The sequence below is a fragment of the Choristoneura fumiferana genome, chromosome 28 (assembly GCF_025370935.1).
Source record: "Choristoneura fumiferana chromosome 28, NRCan_CFum_1, whole genome shotgun sequence".
In the NCBI taxonomy this organism is placed as follows: domain Eukaryota; kingdom Metazoa; phylum Arthropoda; class Insecta; order Lepidoptera; family Tortricidae; genus Choristoneura; species Choristoneura fumiferana.
The window spans coordinates 7,838,926-7,860,290 of record NC_133499.1 but is presented as its reverse complement, the minus strand read 5'-3'; the positions used below and the strand labels follow the sequence as shown (position 1 = coordinate 7,860,290).

General features: G+C 38.0%; 1 protein-coding gene across 2 annotated transcripts in view; it reads right to left on the bottom strand.

Moving 5' to 3' along the window:
* The window catches only part of LOC141443984 (uncharacterized), a 127,386-nt gene that overhangs the window by 7,247 nt on the left and 98,774 nt on the right, over nucleotides 1-21,365 (bottom strand). For both annotated transcript variants that reach the window (XM_074109429.1, XM_074109428.1), the window contains exons 3-7: nucleotides 6,404-6,512; nucleotides 4,600-4,796; nucleotides 2,679-2,861; nucleotides 1,693-1,832; nucleotides 424-520 (exon numbers count right to left, since the gene is read on the bottom strand). In XM_074109429.1, coding sequence (XP_073965530.1) covers nucleotides 424-520; nucleotides 1,693-1,832; nucleotides 2,679-2,861; nucleotides 4,600-4,796; nucleotides 6,404-6,512 — 726 coding nt within the window. The remainder of the gene's footprint in view (nucleotides 1-423; nucleotides 521-1,692; nucleotides 1,833-2,678; nucleotides 2,862-4,599; nucleotides 4,797-6,403; nucleotides 6,513-21,365) is intronic.

Here is a 21,365-nt window from a genome sequence, read left to right as displayed (position 1 = left end):
TATTTTATTCTGTTTTTAGTATTTGTTGTTATAGCGGCCACAGCACACATAATCTGTGAATATTAAAAGTGTCCAACTATTACGGCTCATGAGATAGAGCCCTGTGACAGACGGACGGACAGCGGAGTCTCAGTAATAGGGTTCCGTTGGCACCCTTTGGATACGGAACCCTAAAAACATCGAGTAGTATAAATTGGGCCCCACTCAGCATAATGTCGCGGCAAGCCGCAACGCTATTTTTCAGTGGGACTCATTTAAAACTAAACACAAAAACATACACACACACACACACACATTGTAACGACTAGAACGTCAGCGGAAAGTAGTCCTATTATTGGATAGGATAGGATAGGATTAAGCTTTTTTTTTGTAGGCACGGAACGATTGTAACCGGTCAAGAGCGAAACTTATTTGTCCACTCACCTTATAATAGAAACCAGGCGCCCTGTACTTGCTTATAACGCAGTAGCAGAGCGGCAGGCAGACAGTGGCGCCCTCTGGTAGCACCCGGCGGCAGTAGCTGGAAAACAAAAACAAATCCATTTGAAACAGACCATTTTATCCTTCCGAGTCCTCGCGTACTTTACAAAAGACCGATTAACACTAAGAATAACGGCTGATTGTACTTTATAAAGTACAAATTGTTTAATAACAAAGCAGGTCAACCGCGTCTAGGTCTTAAGCACTAAGTTTGTTCAAAAATGCCAGGACTCAGGAGGGTATAGGAAACTTACTTTACTATAAACTAGCCAGTTATCCGCGACTCCGTCTGAGTTTGTTTATCGCTATCCCGTGGGAACTATGCAATCCCGGAACTCAAACTATCTGTATGTATACAAAATTTCATCTAAATCGTTGCAGCGGTTTAGACGTGCGTATCGCATTTATATTAGCGGGATTATAAAGAGGAAACGAGCCCTATGTCCCTAGTGAGGGATAACAGGATCACATCATCATCATCATAAAGAGGAAAGATTCGCATATGTGGATGTTTGTTACGAATAAGAGTTGTATGTACCCAGTGTCACTCGCGTCATCAAGAGGAATCCAATGACGCATCATTTATCAAAATCGGTTCAGCCGTTGAGTAATTACGAGAGAACATAGGAATAGACATACATAGATAAAAGCTGACCAGAATTATAAAAAAACCTCTCCATATTGCGGAAAACGAATAGGACTAATTTCTTGCACTGGTAACACTAAATTCAAATGTCATCTGTCTATTGCTGTCAAAGTTTAACGTTGTTTGCGCGTGGTATTTTAAAGTGTTACTTTGTGTTTTTGTGCGTTAAAATGCTGAAGATTATCCATAGCCTTGTATAAAAGTATTTGTCATAGAAAAAGTCTGAAGGATTAGAAAATATTCCTTTAAATAACATCACCGACACCGTTGTCAATATGACTGGTAGATATCGTATAGTAAGTGTAAAGAATGTTGCAATATAAAACGTCGAAGTGCTGCCCTCGCGCCAGGTTTTTTATATTCCTAGTCAGCCTATACAGTCAGCATCAAAAGTAGCTATACACTTTCGTACTTTGTCGTTCTACAGCCACGTACTAAACGCCATGTAAGATTGTCAATGTGACAATGCGACAGAATAAAAAAGTGATCCGCTACTTTTGATACGGACTGTACTTCTTCGCAGTCGGGTAAAAAAATGCAAAATAAATATAGAAAACTCCCGTTACCCATAAGACCGCTCCCCCCTCTCATCGGTCAGCACCAGGGAGTAACACTGGGCAGAGTGGGCCTCGGGCGCCCACTCGGCCGCCGGAGAACTGAGGGTCTCCGGGAAGATCAGGTTCTCTATGTGCGGTGGGACTTGTACCTGAAATTAAGGAAGACAAGTTTTTGTTAAAAAAAAATCATTTCAATAACAAACTTTTTTGCTGACTGTACTTTTTGTTGGCTGTACTTGCAGTGCCTGCTGAACTACATTTCCGTACCAAATTTCAAGTCAATGCCATTAACCGTTGAAGAGTTCCGTCCTGCGGAGACGATCCTGGCCGGTCCACCAGAATTTTACTACCAGACTTCTGTATTGTCATTGTCACCGAACTTACAATGCCAAATTTTACCCAACAAACAGGGCAAGCTAAGTAAAAAAAAACATTCGCCAATTTACCCTCCAGAAAATGGTCCAGTGGAAAGATGTCACACGACAATTGACAAGATTTCATTTTTTTTAACACCTGTAAATTACTACAGGAATCGAAAGAGTTTTTGCCTCCTGAACATGGGAAAATATTTATTATAATTTATTTCTCCATTTAAAAAAATACAAAAAAAATAAAAAATATGCCTGAATTTGCCAACACTACGACAGAATAGATATGTTTCCGTTGCCTTTTTCACCAGAAAAAGAAGCTGTCATAATTTTGACAACGTCTATAAGCAACGTCTACGTCAGATTTACGTGATATTTTTTTTAAGAGACTAGACAAAAGTAATGGATCTATTGTGTAGTTTTGGAGTTATGCCCTTTTAGAATAAGCACATCTTAAAAAAATTGTAATAAATTAATGAATAGTTGTAGCGAAATTTTAAAAATATCAGCGTCTTTCTCTTTCCAAACAGAATACAGAGAACGAATCAAAATTATACTCTTAGAAATATGAAATCTCCTCCAGAAAATGGTCCAGTGGAAAGATGTCACACGACAATTGTTACTTACCCCTTGAGGTAAAGCGCTCTTTACATACGCCCCTCCAGCCATGCAGTCCCGTCCGACCAGCAGACAGGCGTCTATCAGCCCCCCATTGGCCGACACCACGCCGCAACCCGTCTTATCGTCAGGAGTACGGCCATCTGTGCTATCCGATCGGGTACCTACGCGATCCATGTCTAGAACATTCGACTGGAAAAGGAAAAAACAGGCATTAAGCGACGTAAAGAGAAAATTCGTATAAAGGATACTATTATGTATTGTATTTATTAGTATCTATGAATAGAAGCCGTGGTGGCCTAGTGGTTTGACCTATCGCCTCTCAAGCAGAGGGTCGTGGGTTCGAACCCCGGCTCGCACCTCTGAGTTTTTCGGAATTCATGTGCGGAATTACATTTGAAATTTACCACGAGCTTTGCGGTGAAGGAAAACATCGTGAGGAAATCTGCACAAACCTGCGAAGCGATTCAATGGTGCGTGCGAAGTTCCCAATCCGCACTGGGCCCGCGTGGGAACTATGGCCCAAGCCCTCTTGTTCTGAGAGGAGGCCTGTGCCCAGCAGTGGGACGTGTATAGGCTGGGATGATGAATATAAAAGAAAAAGCTGTCTGGCTGGGTGAAATATCAAAGCATAATCCAAAGTTAAGGTTTTAAAATAGGACCCAACTCTTCCCGTGAGCGTCATAAAATAAATTAAACAAATGCAAATGGATTGGCAGCTATCTCTCTCATCGAATTGCTATCGCTGTTCAACGAAGGAAAGCTGCCAGCTTATTGGGCACTTTAAGAACATGCGCATCATTCTTTCATGAGTGCATCAGCCCCAAAATGTCGAGTTAAACTCGACTTAAGACGTGAGTTATCCGGTTATTATTTACGATTATATTCTCAATTATATGTATCCTTAGTTGTGATTAATATGAATATACTTTACGAATAGGCAATACGGTAAACCATACAGTAATTGGCCACGGTACAGTAATTGACCACATGAATTAAATCAAAAATTTACAAAGAAAAGTGTGTGTGTGTGTGAGAGAGAGAGAGAGACACAGTGGTGATAAATCATAACAAATATCGTGCTAATTATAATAATCTAGTCGCTTTTATCATTAAATTATTTGTATTATTGTTGTTTCATATAAAAAAATTCAAGTGGGCAATTACTGTAACGTGGCCAATTACTGTATGGTTTACCCTACCATTCTTCATAAGGAATTCTCCACTTTTTTATTTTTTGTTATTTAGCTTATAATGTGTTCCACCTGCAGGACGAAAGCCCCCCCTTTCTTACTCCACTCGTCTCTACTCTTGGCCAGCTCTTGCCAATCTGACTGGCATCGGTCCAAGTCGTCCCGCCATCTCCTCCAAGCTCTGCCTCTGCTCCGGGGCCCGTCGCAAGGAACCCAATCGGTGATTACTTTGGCCCAGCGATCCGGATCCATGCGGCAGACGGCAGACGATTCTCCACGTTTAAAAAAGACAAATGTCCTCAATGAGGGCTATCGCGTATGAATTCGCCGCTAGAGGCGCTAGTGTAGCGTGAGGTCTCCCGAATGTCAAATCTCATAGTTTTTGGGTGAGCTACGCGGGTTTATTTATAATTAGAATAATTTTGTGAATATTTTGCATTACCTGAAATTAATTATGGCAAATATGCGTTACGGGGCAATGAATGTCTGTGTTTTGAGACAGTTTTGTCTTTCGAAAACTTGTGTCCTCCCTTTTATTCCGAACAAAACTGGACTACGCAACACTGTGATTGCTCGATATTTTTATGGTACGGTTTAAGGTGTATTAAATTTGATTTTAATCTAAACTTTGTTTACACGCCAGTAATAACAAACTTTGAAAGCCACACTTAATAACCTCACGCAACAGTGCGCCATCTAGTGAGACCAAAAACGATAGCCCTAATTCTAATACACACCTGCGAAGTCCTGAAGCTTTTCCAAGATCTGAACGTAGAATATGGATTATCGACGATATCCGATTTGTAAGAGCACACCGAAGTCTGGTGTCTGAAGCGTGCTCTGCTCTTCGGGTCCAAGTAGGCGACTCTAGAAGACACGCGACGCACGTAGTTCTTTCTCTTTTCCGTGAGACACCGGGTTAGTCTGACTGAATCTAAAAATGGAGATATGTTTGATAACCTTGAAGGGATTATCACGTTTATCTATACTAATATTCTGGCCTCCTAAGCCAAAAGGCGCTATCTAAAAAAACACTTTTGAGTTATGAATACTATTGTGTAGCTTAAAAAAACATTCTGCATCACATGGTGTCAATGACAGAAAAGCGAGTTTTTTTTTAAAAAAAGCGTCTTAGGAGAGCAGTATTGTAAAAGAGGAAAGATTAGTATTTTCTGATGTTTCTTCAAATTCAAATTCAAATGACTTATTCAGTAAATAGGCCGCAATGGGCACTTTTACACGTCATTTTTTAAACTACCAGCGCTTTCGGAAAGACCATCATTGCCAAGAAGAATGCGCCGCAAGAAACTTGGCAGAAAGTCATTTTTTCATAATAATATAATTACAAATAAAATACTTAAAAACTATATTATACAATTAAAGAAAAAAAAATACAAAAAATAATAATAATAAAAATACAGGGATGTATGGGGTCCCTTAGTTACAATTACAATACTAAACACTAACTACTTATATCTAAACTATATCTACGTTCAGTGGAAGTGTAGAATGCTTCCACCGTCATAATTTTTAAAATGACTGACGAATAAACTCAAAAACTGCTGGACTGATTTCACAAATTCTTTCACTACTACAATGCTACATTATCTTAGAGTGACATAGGCTATATTTATTAATAGAAAAAAAATGGATCCCCAGCAAGTTTTTATTTAACTTGCAAGTCTTGCAACGTATGTACGTGCGGGTCAAAACTTGCAAGTTAAATTTTACGCACTTCCAGTGGTCGGAATGACTTGACATTTGGCATACTTATGTAAATCTGGTGACAATGCAATAATCTGGCAGTGACATCCAGGCGGTCCGGCCAGGATCGTCTCCGCAGGACGGAACTCCTCAGCGGTTAATGGCATCGACTTGAAATTTGGTATGGAAGTGTAGTTTGGATAACAATCAAAAAGGATTGTATCAAAAATGACATTTTTAACAAACATACATATAAATATATATATCGGGTGTCCCAAAAAGGACGCAAGATTTCAATTTGCCGCCATTTTTGTATTTAAGTGCTGGCAACCCTAAAAAAACTATTTGACAGCTGAATGTTTAGGGTTTGTAAAAATGGCGGGTTCTACGAAAGATCAACGCGTTTTTATTATTGAACAATATTTCAAAAGATGGTCGGAATGTTGACTTGACTTCATCAACTGTGAGCAGAGTGGTTGCAAAATTCAGGGAGAGTGGATCAATTCATGATGTTCATTCCACTGGTCGTCCAAAAACAAGCCGTTCAAATGGCAATGCTTTAAAAGAGGAAATTCGACGCTGCATTGGAGAAATTCAGCCGCATCTCTGCAAAATGGTCATAGAAAATTTTGACCAAAGAGTGCTTATGTGCCAGCAAAGCCTAGGAGGACATTTGCCTGATATTCCACAAATAACCCTATTTTATGTATTTTAAGATTTTATATACAAATATATTATAACGAAAAAAAAATGTGTTATTCATCAATTTCAAATATTGCGTCCTTTTTTATATATTTATTTATTACTTGAGAAACTATACTCTATTTGAGGACTCACCTTCGCTAGTGCTATCTGACAGTTCCGTAGGAAAACTACCAGGTTTGTTATCGTCCATACTGCACGCCGCCGTAACTGTCTCGTATATCTCGTTCATTAGACGATTTAACTGCAACAACGATAGTGCATCATTAAATAGTGTTTTGACAACTTCTATAGGCCTCTACCTGGACATTTCTATTTAAAGTTGTACCCTGGAATGAGGGCTATCGTTTTTTGTCTCACTAGATGGCGCAATGTTGCGTGAGGTTTTTAAGGATGGCTTTCAAAGTCTGTTATTACGGGCGTGAAAACAAAGTTTAGATTAAAATCATATTTAATACACCTTAAAACCCTACCATAAAATATCGAGCATGCCACAGTGTTGCATAGTCCCCGTTTTGTTCAAAGACAGGGAGGACAAAGGTGTCCGAAAGACAAAACTGTCTCAAAACACAAACATTCATTGCCCCGGAACGCATATTTTCCATAATTAATTTCAGATATAGCAAAATATTCACAAAATTTATCTAATTATAAATAAACCCGCGTAGCTCACCCAAAAACTATGAGATTTGACATTTCGGAGACCTCACGCTACACTAGCGCCTCTAGTGGCGAATTCATACGCGATAGCCCTCATTATCTCTCCGGTTTCAACAAAATTTGGGAGGTAGACTCAGTCCATATTCCGAGCTGTAAAAACAGGGTCTCCAGATGTGTCCCCAAAATATTGTATGGATGTAACGAAAATGTTAAAAAAAATCGTAACGGACCGGAAACCATACAATACATCATCATCATCATCCCAGCCTATATACGCCCCACTGCTGGGCACAGGCCACCGCTCAGAATAAGAGGGCTTGGGCACTAGTTCCCACGCGGGCCCAGTGCGGATTGGGAACTTCACACACACCGTTGAATTGCTTCGCAGGTTTGTGCAGGTTTCCTCACGATGTTTTTCCTTCACCGTAAAGCTCGTGGTAAATTTAAAATGTAATTTCGCACATGATTTCCGTAAAACTCAGAGGCGCGAGCCGGGATTTGAACCCACGATCCTCTGCTTGAGAGGCCATAGGTCAAACCATTCGGCCACCACGGCTCCAATGCGGACGCTAATATTATTTAATACGAGAGTGAGAGGGACGGACGATACGAACTTCGACTTTTAAAATCCGTAATAGCCCCCCAGGAGCTATGAGTAATTTAACCGCTTGTTTTATATTGGACAATGATTCATCAACGTGGTAGACAGATGACCTGGTTAAAGCCGCGGGTTCGCGGTGGATGCAGGCCGCTGCCAACCGAAGCAACAGATCTATGGGGGAGGCCTTTGGCCAACAGTGGACGTCCTACGGCTGAGATGATGATGGTGACTTTGGGTATTATCGGATTCACCCCATCACTAAGGATCACAGGTCACACAAACTAATCGTTTCTGTTAAAATCGGCTATGGGCCGATAATTACCTCCGGTTAATTAATCAATTGTAATAAATAATTCATTAACATATGAACTGTATTCACCTTGCACCGCCATTTTGGTTGATGTCATGCAACACCGCTCAATTTAATTACTAATCATTAAAAAAGTTAATTCAAGCAAATACAACACACTTCTTAAACACGCGAATCAATTAAACTTTTAATCACTGACTCAAATGTTATATTATGATTGTTGATAAAACAAAACATAGTTATCTGTATTTTCTTTTAATTTTATCTACAAGTTTGAACGCAGTTCCAATTTAAAACGCAATAACGACACAACACCATAAAAATCAAAAACTAAGCTCATTGCAAAAGGATTGAATCTGCAATAAATAAATATTATTATTATTGTTAATCGATTTAATCAAAATTAATTTAATTTAATCAAGATTAATGATTACTTTCTAAAATAAATCCACTGTTAGTTAACTTGATCAATACTAATTTTGATACTGCTTTTGTACTAATTGGCAAATGTATTTGCTTCGATAATTAATTGGCAGTTAATATTATCACACGTGTTAACTCTACGCCCTCTACGTTCCAAGTTAGATGAGTGCAAGTTACATTTCTCAACATTAACAATGATTATCAATAGTCATAAAAGTACGGTCAAAAGGCGGTATGCCAAAATGAAGAAAGAAATTAATATTAAAAAAAAAAGTACAAAATGTTAGTATTTTTATTATGATTAATTGATTGATTCAAGCGCAACTTTGCTGATGTTTATAGCAATTAACTATACATCTAGCCGGGGCAGATATTTGTATGAATAATACGATAAATATGTATTTATCTATATAAGTATGTTTATCCGTTGCCTAGTATCCATAGTACAAGCTTTGCTTAGTTTGGGACTAGGTCAATGAGGGCTATCGTTTTTTGTCTTTCTAGATGGCGCCACTGTTGCGTGAGGTTTTAAGTGTGGCTTTCAAAGTCTGTTATTACGGGCGTGAAAACAAAGTTTAGATTAAAATCATATTTAATACACCTTAAAACCGTACCATAAAATATCGAGCAACCACAGTGTTGCGTAGTCCCGTTTTGTTCGGAAAAAAAGGGAGGACAAAAGTTTCCTAAAGACAAAACTGTCTCCAAACACAGACATTAATTGCCCATAAAATTTGCCACGCATAAAATTTGCCATAATTAATTTCAGGTAATGCAAAATATTCACAAAATTATTCTAATTATAAATAAACCCGCGTAGCTCACCCACAAACTATGAGATTTGACATTTCGGAGACCTCACACTACACTAGCGCCTCTAGCGGCGAATTCATACGCGATAGCCCTCATTGGTGTCAAGTGTCCCATGATATTTATTTATTTATTATTATTATTTACTATCTTTATGACGCAATATTTTTTCAAGCAGGAAGCCTTCTCCACTTTTACTTAATTTAATGTTTTTCTAGTTTTTGCCGAAAATATTTTTCCCCTGTCACCGGTAAACTTAGGGATCTGCAGAAAAACAAGCCTACTTCTTTCTCAAAGGGCTCGCATCGCATCCGGAAATCAACTTATGTTATGGATGTCTTAGGGCGACGGTGTTTGCTTCCCATCAGGTGGTTTATCTGCTCGTTTCTCCCCTATCACTTAAAAAAAACCGGCCAAGAGCGTGTCGGACACGCCCAAAATAGGGTTCCGTAGCCATTACGAAAAAATTAAGTAATATTTTTCTGAGGATTTCGTATTTTATACGGAATCTTCCAAGTTTAGGTATATTTTATACCTTAGGCTGCTATTTACTCTTAAACTATTAATATTTTTTAAGCAAACTTAGCCGTTATAGTTTTCCTTGTAAGTTTGATATACTTTCTACCATCCTGTTTTTTTTCAAATTTGCACTTTAAAGTTGAATATTTTGCAAACATATCACTGAATCGAAAAATCATCTTAGCAAACCCCTAATGGTTTTAAAAGACCTATCCAACGATACCCGACACTATAGGGTTGGATGAGAAAAAAAAACACCCCCACTTTACGTGTATGGGAAGTACCTACACAAAAACATTTTTTTTAAGTTTTTATTGTACCATTTTGTCGGCATAGTTAACAGACATTCGTGCAAAATTCCAGCTTTCTAGCATTGATAGTCCCTGAGCAAAGCCGCGGACGGACGGACGGACAGACAGACAGACAGACATGGCGAAACTATAAGGGTCCTGTTTTTGCCATTTTGGCTCAGGAACCCTAAAAAGCCACGCAGTTGGGAAATTAATTATTTATGAGAAATATTTTCAGCGAAACATTATTTATCTTCACTTTGATTTGGATGCCAAAAGAGAAATCGAAAAAGTACCGCATTATTTGCGAAACAAAAAAAAACTAGGACCTCGAACGCTGAGTTAATTAGGCAAATATTTCGCCATTTCGTTTTAATTAAAATTATGCAATTTATTTTCACGGCGTTAAACAATAGATGCAACTGGTTATCATTAAATACCACAGATATACATTACATTAGAAAGTCCGCCTTTAGTTAAGTTCGCCTTTGTGCATCTTATTATCCTGTGTTCTGTTATTTTCATGTGTTTTTATGTACAATAAAGAGTTTTACAATACAATACAATACAATACTAGATTACGCAAATGCATCTACTTCGCGTGTCCGAACCCCGACCAAACGTCGGGGTTGGCCCCATACAAAGACTGACCGCTGACTGACTAATCATGACTAGTGCCTGACTCGAGCCCCACGGCGCGGGCGGGCGGCGCATTAGAATCGATTTTGCGCGGACATCGGGGAGCTCACATCGCTAATTCGCTCTTGAGACGTCACAGTAGATATAAAAAAGTGACACGGTTGGTTTTCATACAGATTGAGGTGTTTGCGTTATCTAGTGTAATCTATATCTGTGTTAAATACTAACCGGAGTTTAAAACAGCCAGCTACTATTGCTTTGTTAATAATTATTAACAATTAATTGCCTTATCACACAATGCATAATGCCGTCCACAGAGCTAGGTCATTACTCAGAGCGATAAGGATTTTTGTATACAAATATTTAGGGACGGGTTCATATCATAACGATAAAATTATTTTTCACTCCATATTAATATTATAAACGCGAAAGTGTGTGCGACGTGGCATAGAGATAGTTTATGGGCCAGAGAGTGACATATGCTACTTTTTATCCAGGAAAAATGCACAGCTCCCGAGAGAACAGCGCGCGATAACCGAATTCCACGCGGGCGAAGCCGCGGGCAAAAGCTAGTCTTTAAATAAACCTAGTAATATTATAAATGCAAAATGTGTATGTGTCTATAAACATACACAGACAGGAAAGCGCTATTTTTTTCTGGACTATAACCAGTTTGACTTTAAATGTAACATTTACCCCGGTTTAAAAATGCAAGAAAACCCCGTAAAGCCAACGACCATGAAGTGGTCAGTCGAGCGCCGCAATGTAATGCTACTTGCACGATTTTTCTTGCAAGTCTAGGGCCTGAAGCCGAGTTTAGACTTGCAAGAAAAATCGTGCAAGTTGCATTACATTACGAGGCCGTAAAACCAACGACCATGAAGTGGTCAGTCGAGCGCCGCAATGTAATGTAACTTGCACGATTTTTCTTGCAAGTCTAGGGCCTGAAGCCGAGTTTACATTACATTGCGGCGCTCGATTGCCCACTACAAACTCGTTGGCTTTACGGCCTCGCAATGTAATGCAACTTGCACGATTTTTCTTGCAAGTTTTAACTCGGCTTTAGACTATGAGATACATATATTAAATATTTGATGTTTGTATGTTGCATATGCAGCAGGATATGCCTGGACATAAAATTGTACAACATCCATATTATGTAAAGAACAATATTCTATGCAAATAATGAAAATATTTTTTTTTCATCACACCTGCTCGTAAACAGTGTCGTAACATGCAGGCTACCTTGGTTGCAACCCCCCAAATAAAACCCTCGACCTTAATGTGCTTGTCATGAAACCCGTGGTCGGTAAATGAGTCATTGCCCGTACTAATTACCTTGTCATGAAGCCCAAGGTCGGTAAATGAGTTTGTTACTGTATGGCGTCAGCAGTATCGGTAATTTTTGAAAAAAAATTAGTTTTTCTTTTACAAATATACAATTTTACGCGCAAATGTGATGAAACACATTGTATGTCGCACGGACGGTACTATAATTACCAACATCGACTCAAGCCCTCAGTCTTCGACTTCGGACTTCTAATAGACTCTCGTTCGTAATTCCTTATTTACCGCCCTTAAGACACAATGTACTAAAGCGTGGCTGCTTTAAGAGTTATATATGTACATGTACTCTGGGAAATAGAGCTGAAAAATATATCACTTAACGACTTTACTTAGAGACCTTTTTTTAAAAACTTTACCGGTTGCTTATATATATTATTTATGTCGGGGACCAAAGAAACTGCTCATAACGATTTCGACCTGAAGCTGTGCTGCTGTCGTTTTACAATCTACTATTGTTTGTCATAGAGAGACAAGCTTTCCATGTTAGTTTGTTCTGGTCAAATTTCGTGAATTAAAGTACAGTCAGCTAAAAATGTTGTATCGCATTTTTTTTTAATAAAAACTAATTCTACAACCTTTTTCTCATTTCCTATTTTCTATCGACCGCCCACTATCACTAATCCAAGGTTGCGTTTGTTTTGCTCAGATTAATCAATTAGTTTTATAGCCTAGGTCATGGTGACAGACCTACCCTTGTAACTGCAGTAAAATTACGACAAAATGTCAACAATTTGCAACACTGATAGAATATATCTATATCAGCCGGTAGAAGTCTGCGTCCACTGAAAATTTCTTGCTCAAGGTCTCTCCATTTCTTCAATATTGCGACAGGAAACCGAACAGGAAATAGAATTAGGTACGAACATCGACTCATTGTAGTCTTCGACTTCGGGTTCTAATAAACTCTCGTTCGTAATTCCTTATTTACCGCCCTTAAGACACAATCTACTATTATCTTACACATGTGATGAAAAACATTGTATGTCGCACGGGCTTCGGGCTCCTAATAGACTCGTTCGTAATTCCTTATATACCTACTGCCTTTAAGACACAATGTACTATTATAAACTTTTTCACTTCTCATGCTCGTAAAGTTGAATACATGCTGAATCTGGGTGACATAAAATTACTTTTTATGCTCTAGTGCATAAAGTAAAATCTTCATCTAACACCAAGGTAATTAGGTGTCAACAGCCGCAAACAAAAGTCTCTATACAAATACAAATCATTTATTGCGGACTTTGAATCCATAGTGTTAGCAGTTACAAATTATAATGTTATCGCTATGGTTCGTATTTATAATTAATTATATTAGCTTAACTTAAGTAAATAAATATAAGTAAAACTAAAGACTAAAGACGCTCTATATATTTTTTAATAGTTTTTATTTTATGTAAAACTATAAATCAATTAAAATAAATCAATAAAACTAAAAAAATATAATTATATAGCAATGCATGAAACATAAAAGGTACCTACCTAGTAAATGAACAATTAAAACGTTTTTAGTGGTATTCCTTAAGGTTTAAGCATCTAGCCTTTAAATATGACTGTAGTAGGTAAGTAATTTTCAGAAATAAACGTGTATCCAGCAAAGACGGTTCTTTCTCTTATTTCAATATCTCAGGCTCCGCCACACGTTGCTATTTAAGTTCCTTCAATCGAAGTAAAAAGCAGAGTGTAAAACTCGAGCATTAAACCCATTTTCCCCTCGGGTGGCTATATGAACGTCTCGGGTAAAATGGCTCGTTTTATGCTCTTGTTCTACAATCTACTACTTTGTTCGTGGCTGTTGGCGCTGAATCGCCTTGGTCTAAGCGACGCACTTTAACGCACTAGAGCATAGAAACTAATTTTACACACATGAAAAAAAAATATCGATATATTTTGAAGAGTCGTATTCCATCTCTAAAATCATAACACAGATAGCTTAGTAGCTATACCGACTGAGAAAAACGTGATGCAAACACGTGGTTACACAGGTGGATATAATACCAGTTGATAAAGTCTTAGTTACCACAGGTTAGCTCAACCACAGACTAGAATCTGTAATCTATAAGGATGCGTTTCCACCAGAGATGTGCTACGGTGCGTTGTGACGAATGCGTTTGTCGTGAACCAATAGAAACGCTTCATTTACCTAGCCTCGCTCAGCGTAGCTGTAGTGGAAACAGAGGGGCTACTACGAAACTAGCAAATCAAAGTTCGTATCGTACCGTCCCTTTTACTCGCGTATAAAATGACGGTTATATTTCAATATCGAAAGTTAAAATACCTACGGTTAAAATGTCGATGTTCAAAATATCGAAAATTAAATTATTGATTGTATCACAATATAGAAAGTTGTTATACCTATGGTCAAAATGTCTAAGATTGAAAGGTCGATTGATTATAATATCGAATGAGTAAAAATATCGATAGCCAATGTATCTGTTGTAAATGTCAACATATTTGAATGTCGAAAATTAAAATTGCGTACCATCAGCCAAATATGTGGTCTACCACCCTAAAGTTGATAATCGTTTGCATGTCACAAAAACAATAATGCCAATAGACGTGTCTGTCAACTTGAAAGATCGACTTTAGCGACATATTCATTTGATAGGAGCTTGTTTAAAAATTGATAGACCACTAATTTGGCTGATGGTACATACAAATCTGCTTTATTTATTCGTCCTTTCTCTTAATATCATCATATATCATATCATCCGATTTTTATAAAACATACCTAGGAACCATCGCTAGAGAACCTGCTTTCAAATTAAAGAAACCGCATTCAAATCAGTCCACCCGTTTAAGAGCTACGGTGCCACAGACAGACACACATAGCGGTCAAACTTAGAACACCCCTCTTTTTGCGTCGGGGATTAAAAAGTGAACACCATCATCATCAGAACTATGCGTGTGACGTTCAAAGTCCTCGCGGTTTAAAATATGCATGTTTTGAAACAAACATCTTTTGTTTGCCGTAATATATTCTTTACAACTGTCAAATCACAGTTGACACGCGGTAAGCATAGCGAATTATTTAAGCGAACAACTTAGGGTACCGTTTCATTGATATGTGTGCGTGTGTATGAGTATTGGGGGAGGATTATATGGGATTATGTCCGACAGTGGACGTCCTATTACGGCTGATATGATAATAACGGTAGGTGTTTTTTTTTTGACATTCATAAGTGCTTGTTATTATAGCCTAAATTAAATAAAGATTTTGACTATGACTTTGAATTTGATCGGGATAGATAGAACCTACCAAAATTTCAACCGCTACACAAGACATGAAATTTGACGCGGATAATTTATATGCAACATTAATAAAATCTAGAAAGGTTTTTTGACGTTACGGCCTTCTAAACGCTCATCTAAAATAGCACAATAGTAGATTGTACAACAAGAGCATAAAACGAGCCATTTTACCCAAGACGTTCATATAGCAGCCGGTACGGCGAGGTACGGACGGCCGGTACGGAGGTACGGCGAGGGTGGATAGACACGTCGAGGGGAAAATGGGTTTAATGCTCGAGTTTTACACTCTGCTTTTCACTTCGATGGCGAGGAAATTAAATAGCAACAGTGAAAACAATTGTTCACTCACTACGTAAATTTTATTTTTGATGCATTACTACAGGGTAACTCAAAGTGGGGTACGCGAACCCCTAGGGGTTTGCTATTCGACGGTAGGGGGTTCGCGACAAGGTTTACGTGACTCGAAAAACCACCAGGCTGCAAGACTAGCAAGATGATTAAGATTGGTTTTTGGAGTCTTTTTGTATTATTTATTTTTAGTTTTTCCAACAACATTTTATTACTTTCTTTAGAGGGGGTGGGTTCGCTATCGTCTAGAAACTTTAACAGGGGTACGTGGAGCCATAAGTTTGAAAAACCCTGCATTACTATAATTATAATTATATATTTTTTTAGTTTTAGTAATTTATTTTGATTATTTAGATTGATTTTTAGTTTTATATAAATAAAAAATATAAAATATAATAAAGAAACTTCTTTGTTTTTGGCTGTTGACACCTAATTACCTTGGTCTTTGACGAAGATTTGATTTTATGCACTAGTGCATAAAAAGTCATTTTATGTCGCCTAGATCCAGCATAAACACCAACTTTACGAGCATGAGAAGTGAAAAGGTCTTTTGACATTACGGTCTTCTAAACGCTCATCTAAAATGACACAAAGTTTTTTTTTGCTTACATTAAAATGAACTAAAAGAATTTCTTTGCTCACCCGCGACCTTATGATAGCCAAGTTGATGCAAGATATGCGTGTTCATGCAGTTCCTCCACCTCCACACTGTAAGAACACACACAAATCACACAAACCCATCTATCACCACCAAAACACTACACTGACGCATTTCGAACTCAACCAGAGCTCATCTTCAGAGCGACACAACCGTTCAGCATGTGTGGTGGTGATAGATGGGTTTGTGTGATGTGTGTGTGCTGTTACAGTGTGGAGGTGAAACTGCATGAACACACATTTCTTGCATAAACTCAGCTATCATAAGGTCGCGGGTGAGCAAGGAAATTCTTTCAGTTCATTGATATGGACCTCCGCAAAGTAACGCCTGATTCAAAAAAAGTTTTCGTGTTATATCGACAAATTGGTCGATATATCGACGCTTTCTTTCCCATCACTATAAGATAAAATATGTATCGACAGACAGACAGTTAGACGCCTGGAAAAAGCCCACCGTTCGTGACATAGAGTCAAAAGGTTCCATCCTACTAACACGAATGCGAATGTTTGTATGTGTGTATGTTTAGTACTTAGTTTTTTAACACTTTAGTAAAATCTCGGAATTCAATACAGCTGACCACCGGATAGCGTAGTTAGAGAATTCGACTACGAAACTCGAGGCCCCGGGTCCGTTACCGGTCGGGGCAAATATTTGTGTAAAATGTTTGTTCTCGAGTCTTGGGTGCTTAATATGTATTTAAGTATGTATTTATCTATACAAGTATATCTATACAGGGTGGCCCATTTACATCGGTCAGTATGGGAAAGTCTGAAACTATACGACATACGAAAATTTCTTCTTAGGAACCATAACATCGATTTTAATAACAAGAAAAACTGCATTCATGGTTTTTAAAAATCCTGCACTCAGCTTGGGAATCGAACCCGGCTGTTTTGAAAAAAAAAAACTTCGAACACATTTTATTCATTTTAGACATAATGTTTCATGGACATATTTACTTTTAAGACGTACACAATCGATATCTAAATAGAAATAGTGTAAGTTTTTTTTTTTTTCAAACAACCGGGTTCGATTCCCGAGCTGAGTACAGGTTTATTTTTAAATGCATGAATGCAGTTTTTCTTGTTATTAAAATCGATGTCATGGTTCCTAAGAAGAAATTTTCGTATGTCGTATAGTTTCAGACTTTCCCATAATGACCGATATACATGGGCCACCCTGTATATGTTTATCCGTTGCCTAGTACCCATAGAAGCTTGGTTAGTTTGGGACTAGGTCATGAGGGCAAAAAGACAGGCGAAAAATCGCTAGATGGCGTTAGTATCGTGAGTTATTGACGTCACGGTCTTGCTTGCAATTGGCTCATTTAGTTATTGGCCAATTGCAAGCAAGAACGTTACGTCAAAAACCTAACGATTAGGGATGGCCCGAATAATCGTTTTGTATTCGGTATTCGGCATATTCGGCAGGTTTACCGAATATTCGGCTAAATCACCGAATGTTCGGCAAAGTGGTACTCTTCTTTTTACTGTATTGAGCAATGTTCTCTGATATTGATATATTTAGCATTTCTCTTAGTTAATATAAGACTGTCATTAGTAGTAGTTAAGTAATGTTATGCCATTTTTTTGAGAATGGGTTATATGCACGTTCTCTCTTTTGCAAGTCGTAGCCTTTTTCTTTCTTTGTGTGTTTGTTTCTTTACTCGTTTATACATTATTATTGGGAATTAATAACCTGAGGCAACTTTGTTGGTTTGATGTCATTGTTTAAAATGTAAGTTTTATTGTACCGTTTGTGCCCAAATACATAAATAAATAAATGTATGAGATCAGTATTAAATGTGTTATTTTTATGAGGTACATCTGTAGCTTTATTTCCAACCAGCTTTTGCCCGTGGCTTCGCCCGCGTGGAATTTAGTTATCGCGCGCTGTTCCCTCGGGAACTGTGCATTTTTCCGGGATAAAAAGTAGCCTATGTCACTCTCTGGCCCATAAACTATATCTATGCCAAAAATCACGTCGATCCGTCGCCCCGTTTCGACGTGAAAGACGGCCAAACAAACACACAAACATACAAACACACACACTTTCGGATAACAGCAGATAAAAAAGATAATTATTAATTAAAAGCAAAATATACGTATGTAGCTGTTTTGAGATTAAGCTACAGAAAAAATTAAGCAAGTTTTTTGTTTTAATCAAGAGCTGCATGATTAAACATTTAAACGAAAATGAATCATATTTCTAGTTTCTACTTAGGAATCAACTATGCCGAATATTCGGTTCGTAATACTTTTACCGAACATTCGGCCGAATATTCGTATTCGGTGAAACCCGTGTTCGGCCCATCTCTACTCACGATGCTAACGCCATCTAGCGATGTTTCGCCTGTCTTTTAGCCTGCCAATTAAAACTGCCTGGTTACTTTATACTTACAAGCTTATATAGTTTCACCTGTCCCGTTGTCTGTCTGTAGTCAAATCTTGCAAGTTAAATTCGACCAACATCCAGTAGTTGGATTGAGTTGAAATTTGGCGTACTTATGAAAATTGCGTGACAATACAATAATCTGGTAGTGACATCCTGGTAGTCCAGCCAGGGTGGTCTCCACAGGACGGAACTCTTCAACGGTTAACGGCATTGACTTGAAATTTGGCGTACTTATGAAAATTGCGTGACAATACAATAATCTGGTAGTGACATCCTGGTAGTCCGGCCAGGGTGGTCTCCACAGGACGGAACTCTTCAACGGTTAACGGCATTGACTTGAAATTTGGCGTACTTATGAAAATTGCGTGACAATACAATAATCTGGTAGTGACATCCTGGTAGACCAGCCAGGGTGGTCTCCAAGGACGGAACTCTTCAACGGTTAACGGCATTGACTTGAAATTTGGTATGCAAATGTTTGGTTAACAATGCGAGTAAAGTCGACAAAAAGTACAGTCAGAAAAAAAAGCTTCTATTAAAAATGATATTTTTACTAAAACTTTTATGTAATTATAATCATACCTCAGTGAATTAAACACGGTTTAAAGATACCCATTGTCTGTGAAATGAAATAGTTATATGATAGGTATAAATATTAGTTTGGATAAGGCCTGGTTCGGTAAAGAGGTCGTGGGTTCAAACCCTAGTTTATAGAAAAGATACAAGTTTGTTTATTATTGTCTATGTTATTTCGGTTATTTTTATGGTTCCTACCTCAAAAGGAAAAAACTGAACCCTTATAGGATCGCTTTTTGTCTGTCTGTCTGTCTGTCTGTCTGTCAAGACACTTCCCGGGAACTTGTGGAGGTGGATCAAGCTGAAATTGATATCAAATACTCAGGTCTACTGTCCCTTGGAACTGTGAAAAAATCAAACTTCTAAGCCAACGCAATCAAAAGATGCAGCCGTTTATGCTGCAAATTTCCGCAAATTTTCGAAACTCGCAAGGGAATCAAAACCTACAGGGCACTTCCCGTGAACTCAGAATCTTGAAATTTGGTATGAAGGTGGCTATTATAACTCAACCAACTAGAAAAGCCTGAAAATCTTGATTTTTTATGTCTGTAAATCAATGACCAAATATAATCTGACCCCACACTGCGTACATTTTGCTTAAGAACTCTGCATACACTGGATGTATTAAATCACTTGGAAAAAGCGAGAAATATCTTCAAGACACGATTCCCGTGTACTTACATACCTATAAATGTGTACGGAACCCTCGGTGCGCGAGACCGACTCGCACTTGCCCGGTTTTTTTTTTAAATAACATCTAGCAGTCGGACGTTTCTCCCCCAACGGTTACCTGTCCTTCGAGCAATGTGGCGCGCCGCCACTTCAACTTGCATATATTTTTCATAATCATTACAATTTAAATACATTTTAGGTAGCAAGATAACCTAAGTTTCAACAGTTCGTCTTACGTTTATACGATAACAGCATGACGTAACGTACACACAAGATGACGTCACGTCTGATAGCGAATCATTATCTGGCACAGTTTTATCAACAAAGCACAATGGAGTCATCATTGTCACTAATAAGTTTTTGGTTTAAATTTAATTTTGAACACAAGCTTTTTTGCTGAGTGTACTTTTTGTCGACTTTACTTGCACTGTCACGCAAACTACATTCGCATTCCAAATTTCAAGTCGATGCCATTAACCGTTGAAGAGTTCCGCCCTGCGGAGACGATCCTGGCCGGACTGAAAGAATGTCACTTCACTACCAATAATCTGGCAGTGACATTCTGGTTAGTCCGGCCAGGATCTTAAGTAAGTTAATAACATAAGTATTCCAAATACCAAGTCAACCCGACTACTGGAAGTTGATCGAATTTGACTTGCAAGATTTGACTACAGACAGACAGACAACGGGACAGGTGAAACTAAATAAAAGCTTGTAATAAAAGTAAATATACTCAGCGACATAAAATTTGGCTCATTCTACATATAAAATTACTGACTTCAAAAAAAAAGAGGTTATCAGGTCGGTTGTATTTTTTTTTTAAGTTTGTTACCTCAGAACTCCGTCATTTATGAACTGATTTGAAAAGTTTTTTATTCGTTCGTTTAGAAATGCCTTCAATTAGGTCCCATAAGCACCAAATCAGGATCTGATGGTTGGATCCTAAGGAAATCGGGGGAACTCTTCAAATATTGTAGAGACACCTATGGTAATTTGGATTTTTAAGTTTTTTAAGTATTTTATTTGTAATTATATTATTATGAAAAAATGACTTTCTGCCAAGTTTCTTGCGGCGCATTCTTCTTGGCAATGACGGTCTTTCCGAAAGCGCTGGTAGTTTAAAAATGACGTGTAAAAGTGCCCATTGCGGCCTATTTCCTGAATAAATCACTTGAATTTTGAATATGAATTTTATATTAAGTATTAACTCGTGCATTGCTCTTGAAAATCATCATTTGGTGAAGTGGAACTGATGATGAAGACCACATCTGACCAACGGAACTACTACTCAATAACAAGTACTTCACGGGTTGAATTTCAATTACTTTAACACAGCTGCTAAGCTTAGGATAGGAAATATTTTTATTTTCGCTTGGCCTTATCTCCGTTATATAATCTTATTAGATTTAAAAAAAATTGCCATGTACAAGTAGGTAATTATTAATAACAGTTTTAAAAGTTTTCCATGTCCTTTTATTGGTTTGTTTTAATGGGAACTCCGCGTGGCAGATTTGGATAAAAAGGACATACGCTAAGCTATAACAAGCACTTATGAATGTCGAAAAAAAGATCCACCACCGATTCTGAAAACCGGAAAAGAA